This window comes from Morchella importuna, assembly GCF_003444635.1.
Source record: "Morchella importuna strain M04M26 chromosome Unknown Morimp01GS035, whole genome shotgun sequence".
Lineage (NCBI taxonomy): Eukaryota > Fungi > Ascomycota > Pezizomycetes > Pezizales > Morchellaceae > Morchella > Morchella importuna.
The window spans coordinates 75,977-100,185 of NW_025763432.1; the positions used below are offsets into that span (position 1 = coordinate 75,977).

The 24,209-nt window shown below is 50.7% G+C and overlaps 8 protein-coding genes across 8 annotated transcripts; 5 read left to right on the forward strand and 3 right to left on the reverse strand.

Moving 5' to 3' along the window:
- Window positions 1–7: 7 nt before the first annotated feature.
- LAJ45_09267 (uncharacterized protein) lies at window positions 8–736 on the reverse strand (the record flags this gene model as incomplete). Its single annotated transcript, XM_046118811.1, has 4 exons — window positions 8–100; window positions 161–193; window positions 252–623; window positions 707–736. The coding sequence occupies 4 exons, from the start codon at window positions 734–736 to the stop codon at window positions 8–10; spliced, it is 528 nt and encodes a 175-aa protein (XP_045967889.1).
- Window positions 737–2,519: 1,783 nt separating this feature from the next.
- Window positions 2,520–3,803, forward strand: LAJ45_09268 (uncharacterized protein; the record flags this gene model as incomplete). The annotated part of the gene is made up of 4 exons (XM_046118812.1): window positions 2,520–2,610; window positions 2,685–3,139; window positions 3,216–3,476; window positions 3,579–3,803. The coding sequence occupies 4 exons, from the start codon at window positions 2,520–2,522 to the stop codon at window positions 3,801–3,803; spliced, it is 1,032 nt and encodes a 343-aa protein (XP_045967890.1).
- A 635-nt stretch (window positions 3,804–4,438) lies between these two features.
- Window positions 4,439–6,236, forward strand: LAJ45_09269 (uncharacterized protein; the record flags this gene model as incomplete). The annotated part of the gene is made up of 9 exons (XM_046118813.1): window positions 4,439–4,494; window positions 4,554–4,653; window positions 4,766–4,788; window positions 4,855–4,862; window positions 4,938–4,939; window positions 5,008–5,087; window positions 5,154–5,167; window positions 5,988–6,008; window positions 6,196–6,236. The coding sequence occupies 9 exons, from the start codon at window positions 4,439–4,441 to the stop codon at window positions 6,234–6,236; spliced, it is 345 nt and encodes a 114-aa protein (XP_045967891.1).
- Window positions 6,237–6,338: 102 nt separating this feature from the next.
- LAJ45_09270 (uncharacterized protein) lies at window positions 6,339–7,870 on the forward strand (the record flags this gene model as incomplete). Its single annotated transcript, XM_046118814.1, has 4 exons — window positions 6,339–6,527; window positions 6,596–7,515; window positions 7,593–7,682; window positions 7,738–7,870. 4 exons carry the CDS (start codon window positions 6,339–6,341, stop codon window positions 7,868–7,870), a joined length of 1,332 nt encoding a protein of 443 aa, XP_045967892.1.
- A 1,225-nt stretch (window positions 7,871–9,095) lies between these two features.
- On the forward strand, window positions 9,096–10,109 carry LAJ45_09271 (uncharacterized protein; the record flags this gene model as incomplete). The annotated part of the gene is made up of 4 exons (XM_046118815.1): window positions 9,096–9,146; window positions 9,209–9,328; window positions 9,466–9,575; window positions 9,758–10,109. 4 exons carry the CDS (start codon window positions 9,096–9,098, stop codon window positions 10,107–10,109), a joined length of 633 nt encoding a protein of 210 aa, XP_045967893.1.
- A 291-nt stretch (window positions 10,110–10,400) lies between these two features.
- LAJ45_09272 (uncharacterized protein) lies at window positions 10,401–11,147 on the forward strand (the record flags this gene model as incomplete). Its single annotated transcript, XM_046118816.1, has 1 exon — window positions 10,401–11,147. The coding sequence occupies one exon, from the start codon at window positions 10,401–10,403 to the stop codon at window positions 11,145–11,147; it is 747 nt and encodes a 248-aa protein (XP_045967894.1).
- A 5,523-nt stretch (window positions 11,148–16,670) lies between these two features.
- Window positions 16,671–18,317, reverse strand: LAJ45_09273 (uncharacterized protein; the record flags this gene model as incomplete). Its single annotated transcript, XM_046118817.1, has 3 exons — window positions 16,671–17,726; window positions 17,793–17,894; window positions 18,030–18,317. The coding sequence occupies 3 exons, from the start codon at window positions 18,315–18,317 to the stop codon at window positions 16,671–16,673; spliced, it is 1,446 nt and encodes a 481-aa protein (XP_045967895.1).
- A 5,368-nt stretch (window positions 18,318–23,685) lies between these two features.
- Window positions 23,686–24,209, reverse strand: LAJ45_09274 (uncharacterized protein; the record flags this gene model as incomplete). Its single annotated transcript, XM_046118818.1, has 5 exons — window positions 23,686–23,699; window positions 23,757–23,803; window positions 23,899–23,923; window positions 24,007–24,093; window positions 24,155–24,209. The coding sequence occupies 5 exons, from the start codon at window positions 24,207–24,209 to the stop codon at window positions 23,686–23,688; spliced, it is 228 nt and encodes a 75-aa protein (XP_045967896.1).

Genomic DNA, 24,209 nt, shown 5'->3' on the forward strand with positions numbered 1-24,209 from the left:
CCCGCATCTAACTTGTAGCCGCAACCAAAGACTGGACGTATGACTTTCTGAAGCAGTTCTCGTCCAGTTCCGCATCACGATTCAACGCAATCCACTTGGGCTATACGCTTGTCAGCACAATCGCAAGGGAGGGAGAACTACAATCACAAGGACAACATACTTCGTCCTTAAATAAACGCATTGCTTTGATATACTACCTCAAAGTTAGCACTTCCGGCTTTCTGCACAGACTCAAACAACATCAAACGTACGTTCTGGCTGTCGGTGGTGAACCTATGATAAATACCCGCTGGTAAAATGATCAAATCCCCTTTCTCTACTCTGATACGGATCCAGCGGTCATCCTTCGACCTGACATCGAAAAAGCCGGTGCCGTCCAGGACGTAACGAATTTCCTCGTCTTCGTGCAGGTGCTCATTGAAGAAGGTCTTTACTTTTGCCTCGTACACATCACCCATCGCACTTGGCGAAACGACAATCTCATCGCGGTTCTTGTAACTTCTCTCAGACGCCAAAGAGTTCACGTCTTCGACCGAATCGAAGTGGTGATAGATGACACCAATTTTCTCCAGCTCGGCCGTTGAGACGGCTACACCTGAATCATGGTCTTCTCGCTGATCTGCCTGAATGTTTGAGTATTATGCGTTAGAACATTTTGAAGCGTATAGCGAGAGCAAGAGCATAGAGCAAAACAAAATCGCCTAACCATAGTATTATCATATTCGTAGACCTTCATCTTGATGGTTATTCTTGCAAGAACCAGCTAAATTTTGAGTAAGCGCTCGTGAAGTCGTGTGGTGAAACACCTACTGTCAGCACCGGTAGGCAAAAGGAGGGGCACAAGGCAGGGTTTTGAAATAAGTGAGGGGCCGCGTGCAGCACGTCATCTTGGGTGCCCTCCGAGCGCAGCTTCAGTGCTAGCAAATTGGACATGCATGCAGCTAAGGCCGATGCTCGTGAGTACCTTGCTGACCTCAAGAACAATCAATGTATGTACCTACAAGTACCTACATGTAGTCAGTCATGAAGCAACAATACAACTTTATCTAGAAATACCACTGCGTTAATGCTCAAGACACTGACTACGGTTAAATAGAAAAGTGTGTACTGTGTGTACCTACATACATGGTGCTTGGGTTCACCTGTACCACTCTCATATCAGTTCTCTGGTCTCAATTCTACATCATATGTATGTATTGTATGTAGGCACCGCATACAATTGAAGTTCCTATTACTGTGCAAGACCCCTCTTTACATTTCAACTACCCCTCACCACTGATCTGAAGATCTTGCATTCTGCGGCTGGCCTTTCGTTTTGGAAAAACGACATCTGAACACCCCCAATATTATCCATACAATCATACATGTATTCTTCGTTTTTCAAACAACGTAAAGGCCAACCAATCCGTGTCAACTTCTTAAGGAATCATTTGTAGCAGCGGGATGTTGGTTACCTTTTATCCGGCCCTCTACCAGGTGTCCTCACAGGAATAGGCCACGGCTGAATCTCTAGCCCAGGCTATGTCCATCGGAATTAATACTAGTTCCATGGTATCTACTTATTCAATCGCGCTGACATATGGCAAAAAAGACTATCATTCTCGAGTTCATGGGTATTTGCAGGAATAATGATCAAGCACTGTAAATCATACCTGAACGGAATGCAGCCATCCGTGAAAGGGTTTTGATGCACCAATTTATGATCACTTGAGCCGATAATTTCCCTATCCATTCGCTTATGGAGGGACGGATTTTATTCGCTCTTCCACGACCCCCGATATGGGAACCCGGTACACAGGCCCGACTCGGCAGGATTAGAATCTTAGACTACATACCTGCACCTGCCTTCGGTACCGGGCCGAGCATTGAAGCTTCATCGCAAGTGCATACAACACAATGCCGGTCCCTACATCTTCTTGCGGCTTTCCGGTAAATAAAAGGGTAAAAAGAAGCTTAGTTCACTAGCCACATAGAACGCGCTGTATTCTACCCAAGTAGAGATAATTTGGGTACATATGTAGAGCAGAAGCTTTGCATATGTGCGCTCATGTCATGGGATTCCCAGGGTATGAACAACCCAGTTCAACTGAGTTACTCCGAGGGTTACAATTGGCTATAGGCATGAGCATCAACTTCTTTTGATAGGCGGGCATACATGTACCCTTTACATACATGTGCTACCTGCCTACAAAGCTTAGAGCAGATATTTTTTTCTGCTGCAAGAGTGAGATGGGATGAGGGGTACCATTGCGACAAACAGGGGTTGCGGGGCACGTCATAGGCGCATATACTTCATATCGGCCTGCGGGGGGATCGAGTTGGTTCGGGCCTTCTCTGGATATATCGCTATATCCGAGATCCTGTGATATATAAGGCGCCGTATTTCCTGTGAGAACTGTTTCTTCATCTTCAAAATATACCACCCAAGACAGACATTGACCTGTGTTCATACTCGCATCACGTCAACACACTCAGAATATAATAACCACAAACGCATAACCGGAAAAGAACAGGAGAAGATGGAATACAGGCATCTCGGACGTACCGGCCTTAAGGTCTCTGTTATCAGTTTGGGAGGTTGGGTCACCTACGGTGGCCATGTTGGTAATGGTATGTTCCCGGGTCTCATATCGATATAGCATTCAACCTGGTATACCTCCATATGTTGACATGAAACCCCACAGAGCTCGCCGAACAATGCATGAAGGCCGCCTACGATGCTGGCATCAACTTTTTCGACACCGCCGAGGCCTACGCCCGTGGTGATTCCGAACGTGTCATGGGCGAAGTAATCAAGAAGTTCCAATGGCCTCGCTGCGATCTCGTCATATCTACAAAGATCAACTGGGGCAGTCATAATGCCTCAAGCACCGAAAAGGCACAGAACTGCGTGGGCCTATCACGGAAGCACGTTGTTGAGGGATTGAAGGCTTCACTGGAGCGACTGCAGCTCGAGTATGTCGACGTTGTGTACGCCCACCGACCGGACCGGGACACCCCCATGGAGGAGGTAGTCAGAGGCTTCAACCACGTTATCGAGAGGGGCTGGGCGTTCTACTGGGGAACAAGCGAGTGGACGTCAGAGGAGATTGCGGATGCGTGGAGGATTGCGGACAAGCTAAACATGATTGGGCCAGTGGTAGGTTCACCCTGTCAAGATGTTTCCAATTATCCATCACGAAACACGCAGCGAACTAACGCATATGATTCCGCAGGTCGAACAACCCCAGTACAATCTTCTTACTCGTGACAAGGTCGAGAAGCAGTTTGCCCCTTTGTACGAAAAGCACGGACTTGGGATTACGTGCTTCTCCCCCCTGAAGATCGGTGTTCTCACTGGAAAATACAACGAGTTCAAGATCCCTGAGGGCTCTCGTCTCGCCACTGCCACCGACCCTTTCACTACTTCCGTTAGAGCCAAGTTCGATAGCGACGAGGAGATGAAGAAGAACATCCAAGCTGCAAGGGACCTGAAGGTATGCATTCACCCATCCATACATATATAACTCTACTACCCCCCTTCCCTTCCCTTCCCCTCCTACTCACTACCACTAGCGGTGTTATTAACAACCATCTAGCCCATTGCCGACGAACTCGGAATCACCCAGGGACAGTTGGCACTTGCTTGGGTCATCAAGAACCCCAGGCTCTCAAGCGCAATCATCGGCGCCAGCAAGCCGGAACAGATAACGGAGAATGTCGAGGCGCTCAAGCATCTGGATAAGCTGACGCCTGAGGTCATGGAGCGGATCGAGGCTGTGGTCAAGAACAAGCCTGTCCTTGAGCCCAGACGCTTCACTTAGATGCGGAGCGCGGCAGAGAAAAAAAAAGCTCAACTGTAGATACCTTGCTGACTGTGCGCGCATATATTTGGGGACGACTATCGATCGTACATTGGGCTTGTTGATATGGCGTTAGATAGCCGGGTGTACATGCGGTGGGATGCAGTTGAATAAAAAAAACATGTTTTGAGCTTCGATCATGAATTGTCACTCTGTCGATCGGGTCCAGTCATGAGAACAAATTTATCACAAACGGCAGCTGTGGGGCTTTATGATAGTGATAGTGAATGTTGTCTCATTCACTTTTATTGAAATGAGGCCTTTGTAATGTCTTCCCCCGCGCGGCAGGTCATTTTTACTTCTTTCAGAATGGAAGGTGCCGTCATGGACTATCACTCGTTTTGCGGCGCTGACACAATTGGGTGTTATTGGGCTTCTTCGGTGGGATTATTGGGGCCGTTGGGAGAGTTTGAGGATGGTGTTTAAGAATGAAGGAATAGACAATACAGCGTTTCTGTGTGGGGGGGGGGGGGTGACGGGATACGATGGATAGTGGGGGTTACTGGCTGTGATGTGTGTGATAGGCATATTGTAGCCAGAGGCCTTTGTGGGCTGCTGCTTCTATTGAGTGAGAGTGTTAGGTTTGGGGTATTGGGATGACGGGCTCGAGCTACGGTGGGGAGGTACTGTACGGTTGCTGTTGCGGGGAGAGGTAAGGGATGAGGGGGGGGGGGAGATTAAGGCTTAGGAGCTACTTACCAGTACACGCAGGGTGAGGGGTGGTGGTGGTATCGATTGCCGGATACGTTCTCATCGATTCTTACACCCGTCAGCTCTTATTACTCTCGACGCTTACTATCATCGAACCTTTGTTCTCGCCGGCTCTTCTATCACCAAGCCTTTACTCTCAGATAATTAGTCTTGTCGGTTCAACCCCCCGCCCACCTTTGTCTATCTTTACTTCCACCCACTTAGGAAGATAGTTGAGTCATGAACGTTTGGTAGAGTGTGTCCCAGGCAATTAGGTCCGCTACAGGTATTAACATGGTTCGCTCACTACGAATCCTTGCAGTTGCTCTGGTTAGTAGAAGTGCAATTTTGGCGTTGGAATTTCGTTTCTCTGGACTGATGTTATGTATGTGTGCACGTATGAAGGGGTAAGTCTGGTTATAAGAGGTGAGTATATTCTCTTTATCGCGCTGTATGCGTGGGCTCCCGTGGAAAGATATGTTTTGGTCCGATTTTCGAATTCCTAAATTCTCCATCCGGCCATGCCATTCGGAAAGTATTTATCACCATCCAAGTGTACGCGTCACAACCCCGAGGCCACTCTTCCCACTTTCCCCACATGCAATTAACATCCTCACATAGATCGTGCGATACCTGTACCTTTTATAATTGAACCGCCACCATCCTCCAATCTCAATTCCAACCTCGGTACCGGCAAAGCAGTGATCTGACGTCCTCTCCCATCATCGTTGTTACACGGTAAGGCGGCCTCGGAGATCTGGATTAGCTAGGCCGGTTGTGCTTATTTTTCTTATTCTTATTTTCTTATTTTCTTATTTACTTTTTTACTTTTTTTTTTTTTTTTTTTTTTTTTTTTTTTGCTGCGGAGGGGTAATGATTGTGAGTTGTGATGGTGGGGTCAGTGGCCCGGGGGGGGGGGGGTAGCTCTAGCTGTAGTGAGCTGTAGCTGGTAGCTATGGAAGCTGTCTAAGGTAGCTGTGGGTACATGTAGGCAGCTGCGGCCTAGTTTGTTGAGTGGTGGACGGCGGGCAGTAAGTGTGAAGTGTAAAAGTGCAATTCTCCTCCGCCCGCTGCGGGAATGCTCGGTTATTCGATTCAATGATTGATCTTCAAGTTCCACTACTAACTGATACAGAAAATTTGTCTTGAAGCTCTGACAAGTTTATTTTTTTGCTTCAATTTTTTTTTTCACTCAGTGGCCAAAAGAGAGTTTCCCAAGACGGATAAAATTCATGTCGCTCTTGAGTTGCAGGGTTCCTTAATTGTACTAGACTACAAGTTACTGGCTAGCACAAGGGTTCCGGGGGGTATTGCGTGCTTGCCCTTTTTTTCCCCCGCAAAAACAGACAAACGCCCGCGCGGGTGAACACTGAGGAAGGATCAAGTGCAACATTCCATCTCTGAACAAACGACTCTGCCCGACAACGTGCAACCCCTTTTACTGAGATTTGTAAGACTGCGATTGGAGGTTTAAAGGTGTGTGTGACTAATCCATCTTGCACTCAATCGACATCTGTGGCTGGCTATTCCTTGCTGCCCTTTCTATCTCTTGAGACAGCAAGAGAGAGAGAGAGAGAGAGATAGACGGACAGAGAGACAGAGAGACAGAGAAAGAGAGACATCCTCATACAGTCCATAAACTCCCCACTTACACTTACAGAAGAGCGTTATAGAAGACAGACATCAGACATCAGACATCGATAGATATACGCAACCTTATCTATAATAAACACAACTACATATCACTCACACCCTCTCAGACACACCTTATCCACCCACTCACACTCTCACACACACACCACAGAAATGTCGCCCTCAGACAAGCCCGCCTCTCTCGGCGCAACCTTCCAGAAGCTCGATCTCTCCGGCCACGACCTCCCGCCCACGCCCGCCCCCTCCACGCCCACAAACGGCCGCAAATACGCCCTTGCCACCGAACTCGTCTACACCGAGCACTCTGACCAGTACAATGCCTCCTCCATGCCCATCTACCAAGTGCGCTCCCCTTTCTGACTCTGACTCAAGAGCCATATAACCCAATTGCTAACATCCATGCACCCTAGACTGCAACATTCAAGCAGACATCAAACTCCGGCGGCCTCGAGTATGACTACACCAGATCCGGAAACCCCACCCGCTCGCACCTCGAGCGCCATCTGGCAAAGATCATGTCTGCGGCCCGCACGCTCGTCGTCTCCTCCGGCATGGGCGCCCTCGACGTCATCACCCGTCTCCTGCGCCCGGGCGACGAGGTCATCACCGGCGATGACCTCTACGGCGGCACAAACCGCCTCTTGACCTACCTTGCCACCCACGGCGGCATCATCGTCCACCACATTGACACCACTGACGTCGCCTCCATTGAGCCTGTTCTCTCCGAGAAGACCGCAATGGTCCTCCTCGAGACGCCCACCAACCCCCTCATCAAGATTGTCGACATCGCCGGCATCGCCGCCGCCGCCCACAAGGTCGCGCCAAAGGCCGTCGTCTGCGTCGACAACACCATGATGAGCCCCTGGCTCCTCAACCCGCTCGACCTCGGCGCTGACATCGTCTACGAGTCCGGTACCAAGTACCTCTCCGGCCACCACGACCTCATGGCCGGCGTTATCGCCGTCAACGACCTATCACTCGGTGAGCGCCTCTACTTTACTATCAACGCCTCGGGCTGCGGGCTGTCGCCCTTCGACTCGTGGCTGCTGCTCCGCGGTGTCAAGACGCTCGGAGTGCGCATGGAGAGGCAGCAGGCGAATGCAATGGCCATTGCGACGTTCCTGGAAGAGATGGGATTTAAGGTGAGGTACCCCGGGCTGAAGAGTCATCCGCAGTATGAGCTGCACTGGAGCATGGCGAGGGGCGCCGGCGCAGTGCTGAGCTTTGAGACGGGGGATGTGACGGTGTCGGAGCGCGTGGTGGAGGCGACGAGGTTGTGGGCGATTAGTGTGAGCTTTGGGTGTGTCAACAGTTTGATTAGTATGCCTTGGTGAGTTTACCCCCCCCCCCCCCCCTCTGTTCTTTGGTTTTGGTCGTGGGGGGAATGGTTGCTGATGGGTAGGGTAGCCGTATGTCACACGCTAGTATCGATGCGAAGACTCGTGCGGAGCGTAACATGCCGGAGGACATCATCCGCCTCTGCGTGGGTATCGAAGAGTACGCCCCCCCCTAATATCCTATTATAGAAAACATAATACTAACGATCGTAAAGCGTTGACGACCTAATCGACGACCTCCGCACCGCACTCGTCCAAGCCGGCGCCGTCATCGTCAACGTCGATGGCATCCGCGCCGGAAAGCCATCCGATGGACTGGTCTTGGGCTCTGAATCAAGCTCTGAGTAGGCTGGCCTGGGGTGGTTGTAGACTTTTCTTGTCTGTAATGGTTTAAGTGTGTGTTTTTTTACTGGGGAGTGCGTGTTTTTTTAGGGGTAATTTTAGCATGGGGGTTTTTCTTTTGTCTTGTGTTTGTGGCTCTTATTTTTTTATTTTTTTATTGCGGTTGTTTTTTTGTATTATGTTATGCTATGTGTGCGCCTATATGTCCAGAGTGAGGGGATGAGTACATATCATGGCATATGAGATACAGCAGGAAGGGGGAGAAGAGGAAAAGGAAAGGAAAGGAAAGGAAATGATAAAAAGATAGGGCATTTTGATTTCGATACAATGAAGCTTAGGCTTGAAGTTTGAAGCAATATGAAGTTTGGACTACGGGTACGGGTACGGGTGCGGGTGTGGGTGCGGGTGCGGGTGCGGTTGGGGAGTGTCTAAGTTACTATTCGACGGCTGGAATATTAAATAGCGGCGTAGATATGCAATTGATGTATGCCGCTGAATTGAGGCTGGGGGTTATCTTATGCGGCTTGTTTGTGTTTTTATGATGGTTGCTGGGTTTGGTGTGGCTGGGTGAGACTTGAGCGGCGCTTATGTTCGTTCGTCTTGTCTTTTTTACTTATGCTCTCACTCGTCATTGATGTTGGCGCAAATGTTCGTGCAGAGAGGGTGCGTGGAATTGGACTTTGAGGGGGGCGTGAAGTAGCTGTTTTTTCTAGCTGCTTGGGATTTGAATTCTTGGGGGCCAATGATGGTTATGGAGCTTGTTATATCAACTTATTAACTTGTCGGTAGTAATAAGTACAGGCTCTAGAATAGAAGTATCTATTATAGAAATCCTTGTCCGTTTAAACGATATATCTACAACGAGGGCCAATTGGAATTCCGGCTTTGGTTATTTGTTTCTCGTCTTCTCAATTGGCCTAAAACAAAAAGCAATTGCAATCTACTTTCCAAGTGATACCCATGGCCATACCTTCCCTACCTTGCCCTGCTCGGTAATCACGCACTTCAGGCGAACCACTGCACTGCACTGCATCTACCCATCGCCGCAGCTGTCCGGACATCCACTTCTCTCCAGATCCAGATCAATTGCCAACCCAGAACCTAGATACCCAACGTCAGCCCAGTAGTTACCCCAGTCTTGGCACCCACCACCCCGTGCCCACCTCCCCCACCACTTACCTCTGTTTACCTACCCCACTATACCTCCCTCTCCCCCCCGCCAGCAACATCAATGGCCGCTGTAAAACCAGTATACTTTGGCGCCTTCCTCGTCACTTCACAAGTCCTCCTCTCTCCTCCCACAGTCCGCGCTCCACACTCCGCCGCAGCTAACACTACGGATAGGTCTTCTACCGCACGGCGCACTGCTTCGCGCTTGTTAACTTGAAGCCGCTGCTGCCTGGACATGTGCTCGTGTGTCCGAATAGGGTGGTGCCGCGGTTGAAGGATCTTAGTACTGAGGAGGTATTGTTTACTGTCTCTTGTCTAGCTGTCTACCTAGCTGTCTCTACTACCTACCTTACCTACCCACCCCCCCAGCCAGCTGCAGTAGATAGCTATCTAGTGTAGTGCTGATAGTAATGCAATGAGCGCACAAACAGGTAACAGACCTATTCCTTACCGTACAAAAGATCGGAAAGGCTGTTGAGCGCATCTACAAAGCCGACGCCCTCAACATCGCGATGCAGGACGGCGCTGCGGCGGGACAGTCGTGAGTTGCCTTCCCCCACCCCCCAATTTCACCCCATCCCATCCTTCTATTCTAGCTACGGCTCAGTTTCGCAGAGTTAGGGGTCAGATCATGTTTCCAGCCGGCGGCGGCGCGATCATTGGCCCTTCTACGCCGCGATGATCATTGACCCTGTACCTGGTGGGCTGACGGGCCATCTCTAGTGTCCCGCACGTGCACACCCACATCATCCCGCGCCAGATGCAAGACCTCGAGAAGGAGGACCAGATCTACACGATGCTCGAATCCGACGACGGCGACCTTCTGCGCAACTATCTTGAAGCGCGGCACCCCAGCACGCTCGAGGGCATGAAGGCCATTGCGGGCCACCACGGGCCCGCGGCAGTCATTGGCGACGCGGACAGCAAAGCCGTTAGCGGTGGTGGGGGCGGACGGCCAAAGTTCCCGACGGTCAATATGGGCGAGAGGAAGGCGCGGAGTGAGAAGGTTATGAAGGAGGAGGCGGAATGGCTGGCAAAGTGCCTGAAGGAGCAGGAGGAGGAAGGGCTGTGTTGATGGGGAGGGAGGGGGACTTGTAGGGTTAGGGTTATATTAGAAGTGAATGATAGAATGGGTTTGCTTTATTGTGTGTGCGGGCGTTGTTGTGATGCTGTGCGTTCTATTCAATGGTGTTGTTGTGAGAGAGCTGTGGTGCTGGGTTTCTTTGTTCGTGGTGACTCTTTGTTCTTGCGCGGGCCTCATATACTCGCCCACCTGCCCCCGATACGCGGGGAGTGGGCTAATTGAAGACAACAATATAACGAGACACAGTCAATTCGAAAACCCACCTCGAAAACCTCACTCAAAATGCCTCCAGCACCCCCACCAGCCCCAGCTGGTTTCGCCGGAGCTCCACCTCCGCCCGCACCTGGGCTCGCTCCAGGTGGACCAGCAGCCGCCGCCGCCGCCGCCGCCGCAGCAGCAGCAGGAGTACCAGCACCCCCACCGATGCTCATTCCAGACAGCATTCACCAGCAACTGGTCGACTACCACAACTACTGGTTCGTCCCCCCCGGGCCAAACGGCGAGGCGGGCCCCCCGCTGCCCCCCGTCTTCACATACTTCCCCCCGGAATATCCGCACAGCTACTTCAACATGCTCTGCCACCAGACCGAGCGCCTGCTCGCGCGCGAGCGCGCGCAGTGCCTTGACGCGCTCATGCGGCCCGTCAGGATGTCTACGGGGCTGCAGACGCGCATCCCGCAGCGCTTCTTTGTGAGGCAGGCGGCGGGCACGCAGGTGATGATGCAGCCGCGGTTGGTGCGGTCGCTGCTGTCGAGCCATTATGGACGGATGGATAAGATTTGTAGGGCGAATAGGAGGCTGAATGAGGGGGTGGAAGCGGCGAGGAGGAGGCAGGAGAGGGTGCTGGTGGAGCTGATGCCGCTGCTGCCGACGGTGTTGGATGCGGGTGGGGCGCTGGTGACGGTTGTGGATGGGTTGGAGGACCCGGTGATTAGGAAGTTTATGCCGATGTGTGAGAGGAGTCAGTGTGCGTTGTGTATGCAGGTGGGGAGGAGGGATTCGGATAACCCGTATGATATGCATCCTTAGGGGTTGCATGGGGAGGGTTGGGTTTTGGGGTTTTGGGGTTTTGTTTTGGGGCGGAAGGAAATGGTCGATGGATTCCATGTGCATGGGCGGATGAATAAATTGAGTGAAGATCGAGGGGGCGGGGGAGAAAACAAACATGTAGAATATAATTATGCTCAAACAGAGTCATTATTGTTGGCAAAGATCAATAGTTATCTGATAAGATCTAATGCCATGCGGCGCGGTCTTGGCGTATGACAGCCCACTACCGCTAAAGATAGTTAGCTCAAACAAGGCCAATGATTTTGAACACGCCATCTTAACATTTCCGATATCAATGTGGGGCTTCGTTCCAACGAATGGGAGTGCTGTCGGCTTGGGCAGAATCATGGGACATCACTCGTGATGCTAATACATGTATTGCGGGTTGTCAAAAATAATGGGAAGCAACGGGAATGAACACCACAACCACAGGCCACCAAACCCCGCCACCAACGGACGACGATACAGGATGAAAAAATATTTTGGGCCTCTTATATTCCGTATTATCATCTGCCGTATTTATGGCCTTTTTGTGGTTGTGATTGAGAAATTACACTGAAGCAGGCCTGTTGCGTCCCATTATTTTTAACAACTCGTAATAGTTAGCCAACATCTTCAAAGGAACCAGATCGAGAAGCGATAAGGACTGGATTAACTGATAGATGCAGGGTTCCAGATAGTGCTTATAGATTGGATAGAATAAACACCGGAATGGCATGCCCGATCCTAGTATGGTCTCGTTAGCTTCAAAAAATCATGTTCGTTTTAATCGGCGTGGATTAGAAGCTATACGCCCCGCGGTCAAAAGGAATTCTGCCCACCAAAACCCAGAATCTCACCAGCAGGGAGGACACCTAGCCATACCACACCACACAACACATATAACCCTTTAAAGATTTCTTTCCACTATATCTACTGTATTCTGCGCGTACACAGCTCGGTGCCTTTGGGTTTTAGGAGTGGGTCCGTTAAGGAGAGAGTATTAGCTTTGGCGTCCTCGTGGAACGCATAGCGCTGATGTTATAACTCAGTAGGAAGTAATTCTTTCAATGCTACTATAAAAACAGTGAGTTTGGGGAAGGGGGGAGGGGGGGGGGAGCTGAGGCAGAGGGGGTGGGGGGTTCAGGCTTACGTATAGTTCAAGCGGTCGTAAAAGTTTAGTCCAGAAGAGCACGTATTATTCGCCAGACAGTATGAAAACCCCACGGCGGGATAAAACACCGATTGACATTTACTACTGATTTAGACCTGTTCCAAAGCTTATGAGCGAAGAACTAGAATACCTTCTAACTGCGAGTAGTGGTCAGTTCACTATCACGGCCCCCGCATCTAGCATTCCTTTTTATGATGGGGAACGGTGGATAGAATACCAATATGGGAGTAATCGATGACCTTATACGGCAGGTATGTATTCTCTTAGCCGCCACAGCTCTTGAAATGCTACTGCTACACGGGTGCAACTGAGAGTTAATCGTCGGCCATGCTAAATTATTGGCCGCAATCTTTCCGGTTATTCGCTCGCTCAAGTGGAGTCTCTTCTAGCTAGTGGATCTATACCAACACTATACTCTGAGAAGGGGAAGGGGAGGTGAGGGAGCTATCGTATTGATGGTGGGTTTTCGAATTCTCCCCCTAGCTACCGGTATCTGGCAAGGGCCATCGAGAGTGTGAATAGAGAAGGCAGAGGACAGTTGTATGATGTTGGTTCTATAAGTAAGAAGGAAAGTATATAAGGCGTATCATGGACGGCTATCACCTTAGGTTGAGGTAGAATTTTGGGTTCTGTAGGTTGGGTTTAAACAGTTGTCCAAAATTGGGCACTTTGTTCATATTTGTATCTCGTCTCGGAAAAGAGTCAAAAGATGTTGATTCCAGGGGATTGGACCTCGACCTTGTTGTAAAGCTATTATCAGCAAGAGGCACTGCCAACTGTGCTATGTAGCCATGTTGTCTGTTCTATCTGACACGTTTATGGCTGTCCACGGTGTGTACTACATGTAGTTTCGATGAGAGCACCTTAATGAAGCCACATATCTGCTCATACTTGGACCAGTGTCCCGATCGGACTGATACGTACCCAGCTCTACTTCCTACAATTTTCAGCTCAATGGAACACACTATGACTCCAAAGCTGCTTAGAATAAGCATATCCCTAAGTTACATGTATGACCGGAGCTCCATGCCCATCTCATTCCAGTTCAAGCCGTTTGATTGGGCTCGGATGACTATCTGTAGTTGTATCAAGCCTCACGTCAACACGGACCGGGACTTGAGGATTGTTAAAATTAGAATCTGCATATAAGCTGAATCGACAGACTTTTTGAGATCGTAGCAGGCATACATGTGCTCTTTTACATGCATGATGGACAAATGAGACCATCGACCAGTGCTTTCCGGCTAGAAGAGATGCAGTCTTGGCTCATGAGTTGTCACTCGCCTGGTAGTCACCCTTGTATCAGCTCTCCGGGGGCCTTTTGGGGTAGCGAAGGGGGTTGAACGCGGAGAATAACTGTAGCCTTGTTAGTATGATAGGGTTTATAAACGTCTTTGTGTTTATGGACACAGGATGCGGGGCGACAATCGGAACGTCAGCCGTTGCAAGTGCGAGTCGCCAGTCGATGAATTGAGATTACTGTTCAGATAGAATTCAAGGCCATAGCCCAAACGAGGACTACGTGTAGTTACCCAGAGCCGTCATGAGCAAGCATACCAAGATGCCAACGATGCCCTTTGTTACGGTTACCCAGCTGACGTGTCCTATAGAACTGTAGCCCTAAGGTCGGCCAAAATCCGCTCTTGCCAAGATCAGCCCGAGTATAAAAGGCCTTCTCCACCCGCTCCCTTCTTCTCTCCCCAGCTCTCTTTGCCTTTGTAAGTCTCCTACCACCTTTCTCTCACCTTGATCCTTTTGCTAACTTTCAACAGTGGCTTAGATCAAGTGTAGTATCTGTTCTTTTCAGGTATGTATCTCCCTCTTCTCTTTTACTTTTTTTTATTTATTGATCATCATTGCTAACATTAAAAAAAAGTTTAATCACTGAAACAGTCCCCCGGGACTTTTTTTGATTAACCTTATTTTTAGGAATAGGAGTATTGGCTCTGCGCTTGCGCATCCTTTGCTCCACTGTATCACTGGTATTACACTGCAGCCAGTCGATGCGAAGAAAAAACTTTGTTTTTTCTATTTTTTTTCTTTCCTCTGGCTGAATGCGAGGGGTTAGTAAAAGATTTTTTTTTTCACTGGGCTTTTTTTTGGGTGTGGACTTTTTTTTTCTGTGGGCTTTGTTCTGTGGCTTTTCCCCTTTCTTTCCTCCTCCGTGGGGTTTTTGTTCCTCGTGGGCGTTCCTTCTGTGGGCTTGTGGGCTGTATTCCCTGTGAACCTTCCGCGTCGTGGGTTTCTTGTGGGCTATGCTCCTTGTGGGTTTCGTGGGCATTTTTTCTGTGGGCTTTCTGTGGTTTTGTTCCTTGCGGGCTTCTACTGTGGGGCCCCTCTTTGGCGAGCTTCCCACCCCTTGTGGGCATTTTCCTGTGGGCTTCTTCCGGCTCTGCTCCTCGTGGGCTTTTCTCTGTCGGCTTTCCCACCTTTGTAACCTCCCTCGGGCTGGTCTTTTTTGTGGGCGTAGGCTCTCTTTTGTGGGTTTCCTCTATGGGGTTTTTCTTCTGCTGTCTCTTTTTTGTGGCGTTTCTTTCTCTTGTGGTCGTGGGCTTTCTCTTGTGAGCAGTATTTTCGGTGGGGTTTATTTGTGGGCACTTGGTCTCGTGTCTTTTGCGGTTTCCTCTCGGAGGGCATACTTCTTGGAGAGTTATCACTCTGGTGGGTTTCTTTTATGGGCTCTTTCTTGTGGCTTCTTTGCTGGGCGTGGGTCCTCACTTGCGGGTCGTTGTTTCGATGACTCTTCTCTTGTGGGCTCACTTTTGTGACATTTCCTCTTTTCGGCTGTTGCAACTGCGCTGCTTGTTGTTTGTTGGCTTCTCTCGTGGGTTCTGTTTGTGGGCTCTCTGTCTTTTGGGACCCTCTTTTCTTCTTCTTTTCGTGGGCTCTTTCTTTTACCAATGGGATTCTCCTGTTGTGTCGCTCGTCTTCTTCTGTGAGTATGGACTCTCTCGTGGGTATCTCACTCTAGTAAGTTTTGGTTTATGGGTTCCCTGTGTGTCTTTTCTCGTGGCCTCTCCCTCCTATGGGCTGTAGCTCTTGCAGGCGCTTTTCTGTTGGAGGGCATCAGATTTCTTTCCCCCTCCTTTTTTCTTTTTTCTTTTATAGAAAACACGAAGGTATAGTGCCCCCAATCTTGAAGTTGATCGTGACAAAAAAAGCGAAGTTCTCTACGGCTTTACAGCTAGAATAGATGTCAGAACAAATCCTTATTCTGTCAAACTTTTGGTATCTATTGTGGCGGTAAAGTTATAGAGGATTTGGCTGTTCTTTTGTCACGATCATCTTTAAGACTGGGCGCACTTGGTACTCTATTTCTCCCCCGTCCTCTTGATCAAACGCCGGCATTCGTGGTGTCGAGGGGCACTACTCGCCCGCTTTCTTCGGATTTTAATTGGGGGGGACTGTGACATATAGATATATATCTAGATGGAAGTAGAACGGGCACTGAGTAGATCCAGGCCATTATAGGTAAAGTGAACTACATGTAGTAGCTATCCCACCCGCGCACCAGCCATGAAACAAGAAACGGTGTCGATACCTGCCAACAGCCGTGTAGCTGAACCCGCGGGTTACCAGCTCAGAGCACACTCAGAGCTCCAAGACTACAGATCTACATGTATCTACATGTAGTTCATGGAAGTAAAGCCGCCACGTGACCGAGTGATGCTCCATGATTACAACATTTGTGAGGAATACTTACCGACTCACCCACTTGGCAGCGAGGTCATGGTGGTTGAATATTACGTACGTACGTACATGCAGCTCTCATTTATACACTCGCTTGAGGGGGCAGCAGATTGGATAACTTATAGGGTCATCTGGAAAGTTGTATATAGCTAGATATATGTATGTAGTGATGAGCAACGAGACATCGTGCCGCACTCACGCTGATTACTTGTTCTCGTATGTCGTCAATGGGCTATCTAGGCACGCATGAGGACGGGAGGTACCATCTAGATCTCCGCCGCAGAAGATGGAGATAGAGATGAAGGCCTGTATTGATAATGATAATGATGATGATGCAGTAACTAACTAACAATAATGCAGCGTAAGGGATACACGGCCTATACCCATACTACGGAACGGATAGAGATAGAGATAGACCCATAGAGAGAAAAAAGAGAAGAGGAAATGGAAAAAAAGAATAGAAACCAAACAAGTCATTAAGAAACAAGAAAAGGGAGTAAAAAAGCGTCAATAACCCCCGCCGCCGCAAGTCCATATCTCCCGGCGGAAACAAGAACCCAGCAGAAACACAAGAACCCTCGTTTTTATAAAAAACTAAAAGCCCCCCAAAACGCTCATTCATCCTCATCCACAACCCCCAACACACACCCACTACCTCCTCACCCCCCCCACCCCCCCCACCCCCCCGCACCCCCCCTCGGCACCCTCTTAAACGGACTCACCATCTTACTCGGGCTCAGACTCCTACTATTCTGCAAACTCATATTCACCAGCCCATGCATACCCACATTCGACCCCATCAAATGCGCATCCGCCCCCCCTCTTGTCTGCCAGTGCCTCCTCGGCCTTACATTCTCCTGCTGCAGCTGCTCCTCGCCATCACTCTCCTCCTCCTCCCGCTTCACACGCGGCATCCTCCGCGCCGGCTCTGCCAAGCGGCCTCCGCCGAGACTACCGTACAACCCTCCTGGCGTCGCCGTCGCCGCCGCACGTCTCGTCGTAACAGCGCCGCTGCTAAATTGTGGTTGGCGCATAGTGGAAAGAGGGGAGTACCCGCGGTAGTCCTGCTCGCTGCCGCGCGCGGTAGGCGGCAACAGCTGCGTCGCCCCCGCCGTCGTCAACGGCGCATAATTCGGGTTCGGCGCCGTCCTAAACCCCTGCCGTGCCATCATCGGCGAATACGTATCCACCTCGCCCGCCTCGCCCGTGCGCGGGTTGGGCGTCTGCACGGCCACATCACGGGTCACCACGCTGACGCGGGGCTGGACAAACTTTGTGTCGTACTCGTGCATGAGCTGGCGCGACAGGAGGGCCTTGTCCTTCTGCTGCTGGGTGAAGAAGCGGCAGAGGAGGGTCAGCTGCGCGGTGATGACGAGCTGCGTGGTGAGGGCGGTGGCGAGGACGGCGTAGATGTTGGCGGTGGGGTGGTAGGTGTAGGCGGCGGCGGCGGCGCTGTAGGAGAGGTTTTGCGCGATGGGGAGGGAGAGGAAGTAGATTGCGACGTGGGCGGGGGAGAAGAGGGTTAGGAGGCGGAGGGAGAGCGGGGTGGGGTCCCAGATGCTGATTTCCCAGACGTCGCGGGTGGCGCTGGGGTGTTCGCGGTGGGAGGGGGAGTCGAGGAGGGGTTCGAGGAGGGAGGTCAGGAATTTTATGGGCGAGGTGGTGGGGGAGGAGTCGACGCGGACGCGGCGGGCGGAGGGGGTTTGCGGCGGGATCTGGTGCGGGGTGTGTGTTAATGAGTATTCCCTGGGAGAGACGTGGGGGGGGGGGGGGGTGCAGACCTCAATGTTGTTTTCAAACAGCCTATACGGCCGTGTTCTAAAAGCACAGTACAGTGCATTGACGATACTAAAGACCGCGAGCGACCACGAGACGACATAGCACTGTCGGGGCGGAAACAGTTCCCATGAGTATACATCATCGTCAAACGTACTCAGGAGGGGGTGACAGGAAGACACGAGGGGGCCGCTGCCGCTGCCGCTGTCGTCGGCCGGCGAGGAGGAGGAGGATACACATACGGAGTAGACCATTGCGGCGCCCCATGGGCCCATGCCGCTTGTGCTTCCGGCGCCGCGGCGGATGACGTCCTCGACGCCGCGGCGGTAGGAGCTGCTGTCCGAGTGGGCGCGCGTGAACAGGCAGAGCGCGTTGAGCGTGAGCCCGAGGGGTGTGGCGAAGGAGGATTGAAGGCCGTCCCAGTCGTGCGAGGAGAGCCAGGTGGAGAGGTTCAGGAGGGCGTCGAGCGGGTTGAGGGCTGCGAGCACTCGCTCGGAGAGGGGGGTCCGGCGGACGAGACGGGGGGCCATGGCTGTGGGGGTCTGGCTGTGATAGGGAGATGCAGTTTGTGGTGTGTGTGAAGAGGGAGTTGAAGAGTAGCAATTGATCGAGAGCTCTCTCTCTCTCCTCGTTCCCAGTCAATCGTTGTGATATCGCGTGTTTACACAACTGCGCTGCGAAGGTTGGGCGTGTGTCACGCGTCACGTGTGCCTGGCGTCTGTCACTGTCTGTGTCTTGGCAGCCCCCTTTGGGCGAAAGTGTTTGGCCATGCGTTCCTCCCCTTCGCTCCATCCTCTCTCTGCCAGCCCGCCAATCAAGGCCGACGGAGAATAAAAATAGTCTGCAGCAGGGGGCCAGAGATCTCATCGAGGGGAGATCGCCCGTGCAGCGGCCAGCCTTCTTTGACAGCTCGCTAGGCAGCTAGGCAGGGATGGCTGGATGGATGGCCGAAACATTGCGTGGTGGTGGATGGCCGAAACATCGCGTGGTGGTGGATGGCCGAAACATCGCGGGGCCGAGTGACTTCCGATGATGCAGAGTCTTGTCCCCCAGCACGAATTCGACCATCCTGCGAAAAAGAACCCCGCGGGTTACGATCAAAACTATTGGAAGCAGGATTGATCTGCTGTTCTAGAACAAGTTGCTTTGCACGCTTGTGTTTTTAATTTTGTTATCTCACAAAGACAATTTGATACCGCACTGTGTAGAATCGATGCGCCCCAAATTAAAAACATACACAATTCAGAGACCAAAACTATATCACCGCGCGCCACTATGATACAGACTCTGCAGACCTCGTCTCAGATCTCGCAGCTCTCAACACTCACTCAACAGTACCCCCCAACAAGCACCCCCAAAAGACAAACACCACAAACTCCAACGTCCGATCTCTCCCGACCAGTCACCAGCCACCTCTCCCTCCCACCCTCTTAGGCCCACCACATCCCCTATCTACATACATATATACCCCCCCCCCATAGTAATATCATACATACCCGCTACCCCCTTCACCGGACTCCCTCCTCCCCTTCCTCCCGCTTTTTGACAGGTGCGGGTATCCGTGCGCAACATTCCCGCCCACTGCTACCTACAAGCTTATATTATAGATTGCATGAACCAGGGATCCTGGGCTGTTGCGAGAAAAAGGGAGGGGAAAAAAACTCCCGATACACGGCTCCGGTAACGTTATACGTACTGGCTGGCTGGCTGGCTGGCTCGATTGAGATTGATCAGGTTTATATATTACATGTAGTTGGATAGCTAACACCTGCATGAACCCCCCCGACCCTTCGGGCCCGCGGGAGGGGACAGCGCTGTACAGGCTGCTTGTGTATGTAGGTAGGTGCAATTGTTTAATACATGGATGCAGCGTCACTGATAAGCGTAGGGGGAAGAAGAAGGGTACGTTTGGGGGGTGCTAGGTAGCTAGGTGGTTGAAACAATGTACCAGTCATGTCATGCATCTACCCCTACCCCCCACGGTTGGAGGGTTGGGGTTTTCTTTTTCTCTTTTGTTTCCTGTGTGTGGGTGCTGCTTTGGGCGGGTCGGCGGAGGGGGGGGGGGGGGCTAGCTATGGCAATGGGGGGTACTATACTATACTAAACTATACTACTAGTGGCGGTTGTTTCTCAATTGGGGTTGGGTGGAACAATATATGTATACTACGAGTGTGATATAGCTTTGGGGGCCTCCCCGGGGGGGGGGGGGGGCGGGGCAGAGGTAGGCCATTAGTAGCCGGGTGGCTAATGAGACAGATACTAGCTAGCTAGATAGATAATCCCAACCAAGTCCTGATCATGATCAGCTCATTGACAATATGACGAGGCTGCCATTGACTGTCATTGGCTGTCATTGGCTGGTTATGGTCTCATATAATCATAATTCGTCATATTATAATATTATAATATCGTGTCCATCATATAATTATATATATATATGCGCTGCACGGCTGCCTAGAGCAGGCTAGCCATAACCTGTAGCTTTAATTATAGAGAGATGACATATAGCACTCTCATCTATAGCTATAGATTATAGATACAAGACCCCTAATTGAAAAGGAAGCAGTCGTGAGCCTATAGCTACATCATATATGGCGTGATTGGCACTTAGGGTCAGCAGTCAGTCTAGTGCTAGCTAGTACGTGAGACGCCAAGAAGCACGATACTACGTATACTCAAAACCGTTGTCAATGGCGTATACATGTGTTTCGACTAGACGGCAGCTAGCTATGTAGCTACAATATGTAGCTAGGTAGCCACTAGTAGCAAACAATTACCTGGGCCAGCGCAGCTACACATGTAGCCAGCTTGTAATCTGCCATGACCAAGCAAGTACTAGCTACCACGGTACGTACGTACGCTCATTTCGATTCTGTGTCAATAAAAAAAAAGTGCGTCCCAATGCCATGCATTGGAACTCCGCTATGTGTATGTGTATGTGTATCATATCTGGGTATGAGTATGCGTGCGAGAGTTGCGCCGCCAGTGAGGCGCCAGCTGGAATATATCAAATCGTAATCATAAGTACCTTTTATATTACTAGTGGTTATGTGCATAACCTTCGCCTGCAGATATAGTAAGAGGGTGCTTGCATTCCTCTCTCACTCCATATTAAGCATATATAGTGATATTATGACTCTGCTATGGTACGGAATGGATACCTACCTGCTCTGCCAGCCAGCCAGCCAGCCAGCCAAACCAGCCAGATAGAGGCCGAGGTGCAACAGTCGATATCATACATCCTTCTAGACTCATCTTCTCCAGAAACAGTATGTAACCATCCCATTAGTATGATGTATCATATTTCCTTAACCATAATGGTTTCTTCCCCGGTTCCCACCAAAACTACAGTTTCATCAGATCTCCCCCCCCCCTCCTCACATGACGAGCTGACTACATGTAGTGAGTGCATGGTGAAGGCCGCCAACAGACAGCACAGTGACGAAAAGTGGTTTGCCAGCTTCAATTCCCAGTGCGTCGTTAACTATTCTCCAACCTAGTGTTCGCATAATATTATAATCTGGCATAGTGACGGCCGCAGGCAGTGAGTGATCCCAGTGAACTGTTACCGTGCCCAAAATACCCGTAGCTCGGGCCCGATCTCTAACCCGTACCAACAATTTGCAATAAACATACAGCATATTACAGCTACCCAGCTAGCAGCAGCAGCAGAATACCTAATGCCCATATCCTAAGCTACATCATGTACTTGGCCTAGAGTACATGTATGCTCTCAATCAATCCCGGCCCCACCCGGCTGGAGAGCTATCCAACGAGCTGTCTCACTCATGCACTTGACTCCTAGATCCTCCAGATAGGTATGTAGTCACTCCTGATCACTCGCCCACTCGCTCGCTCACTCATTCAGTCAGTCAGTCAGTCAGTCAGTATCATTGTCAGTACTATACCTACTGTCAGTGATCAGCCCGCACGTTAACGTTAGCCAGACCGGTTGCATCGCACAGCACACCACTGACCGAGCTGCGCATGCGGTGCTGCCAAACGTAGAGTACCTACCCAACTGATCCGATCTGACAGCGCCGCCAGTCGATTCCAACACGGTATGTATCCCCAACATTCCATCTCGCTCGGAACTAAGGGGAACCCATCCAGCTAGTCCATCCTTTTTGCACGCAAAAACCGCAATGTTCCAAACAATCAAAACCTCTAGATGCTCTAGGCCCCTGCTGGCTGGCAGCCAATGACGTCGGCGCACACCGACCGGCGCGGTGCGGTGGGTTGCTGCTGCTGTTACTGGTTGATGTGATATTCAGGCAACCAATGCTGCCAAATCCACGCCCGACATGCGTTACTAATTCATTTCATTGGCCGGCGCGGCGCTCGCTGACACATCACTACATGCTAGCTAGCTACATGTACTGAGCTACTGCTGTAGCTAGAGTAGAGGAGCAGGCGAGTTACTAGCCAGGCAGGAGTGTTGGTTGGTTCGTTCCTCTTGCGTGCGCATGGCTGCACCGGCCAATGATTGGCCGGCGTTCTACTTTACTCTTACTTGCTCTCCCCGGTCTGCATTAGTAGTAGTATGTACTATTTGCTAGCTACATCTCTAGTGATGTCTCTCTTTCTTTGTCTTAAGTGCTTGCTTGCTCTACAGTAGGTACTAGTAGGTAAGTAATTGTAATTGTAGGGTAGAGCGGTGCTAACCGACCGACCGCATACCGGCCAACCGATCCAACCGAAAGATTAACCCGGGGACTGAGAGCTGCTGTTTTGTTTTTTGTTTGAGATGCGTAATTAGCCTTCGGCTCAGACAGCCAATAGGGGATTTATTTGTCGCAGAGTCGTCAAAGCTCGGTCCACTATGTGGTGGTGGTGGGAACTGGTGGGGTGCTGGGTGGGCGAGTGAGTGGTGGTGGGTGGTGGTGTTTCTAAAGCGGGCAAGCAGGCAGGCAAGCAGGTTGCGGTATATAACTGTAACTGTCGTTATCTTGGTACAGCAACTGTACCCCACAAAACAAAGAGAATGAAGAAGTGAGTGAGTTGAAAATAGGTCAAACCCGCTCCCCACTACGCGTGGGGTGTATTGGTGAATGAGAGTTAATTCCTAAAGAAGAAGGTACACCATTTCATGAGTAGGTACCTCCACTCTGCAGCTATCTATGGTACAAAGCGCAGGTACTCAGCAATTACAATTAATTACAAGGCTGCCATTCACTCTAGGTAGAGAGAAAATGAGTACATGTAGTATCCTGTACCCACAGCCAGCGTACAGTACTACTATCCAGAGAACATTCTAGCACAAATACATGTACACAAGTACTCCATATTGTATCAGGAAGCTGTAGGAGGAGGAGGCCGACATACCAACCACCATTACCACCACCACAACAGCAGCAGCAGCACCAACATTTGGAACCAGAAACAAACCTGCCCGCGTGCGCACCCACACACACAGGCAGCGTAGGACCCGGATTCTGTCTTGTCTTGTCCGGCTCGTCTAGGAAGCATGATGCGATGGAGCCCGAATACCGGATCCGTTGCTGGGGGGGCCAATGGGGAGGCGCAGGTTCTTTCTGGCTCGGAACGTCGGATATAATGATGATGATGATGGTGATGATGATGGTGGTGGTGGTGGTGGAGATGACTGACTGGGGGGGGGGGGGGGGGTTGGTAGCCCACCCGGAATGGACTTCTGGCAGTTATGGCGAGATGTGGGTTAGCTAGCTAGCTAGCTGGCGCCGGCGCTGTGCTCGACTCATCGACACCGTCGTTCATCACATCACATCGTGGAGGGATAACGTACGATTCTCTCCATGGCTGGCTGACGGTAGCATATCAAATGATATGTCTTTGAGTCTTGACTAGTAGTATTCAGGCGTACATGTTTCGCGGGGGTGAATGGCCAGATGATTTATCTTTTTTATTTTTTTATTCCAATTATTTGGAATCAACTGCTGGCCATGTTATTTATTTATTAAAATCCTATTATATAACGAGTGCTGTTTTACCGAGCTCGAGCAACTGGCTTGACCGTAATATAGTAACAAGGGTGTAGCTATATGTAGCAGGTACATGTATCAGCTCTCCCTCTACTATATTATTAACTGTTATGGATTATAATGATCAGATAAATCATGGATGGAGTAGTACTCGGCGGGAGACACCAAGACCAAGACTAGACCATGGCTTGTGAGCGCTGCCGATGTCAACTAGGTACCCGCGGCGCTGCGCAGCGGGAAGGATGCAAACTACACTCACCGCTCGCCGGCCAGCCATACCGCAGTATGTAATATGTAGGTACACTGTCAGGATAAGAAGCAGGCACAGATTCGGCAGATCTCCCAGCTGCACCGTCCCTTCAGTAGGTAGGTACTTGGCTACTTCTTTGTAATGTAAAAATACGTACCGACATATACGCATGGCGAGAAAGAAGGATTAAGGAAGGAGGTGGAGGTTGACAT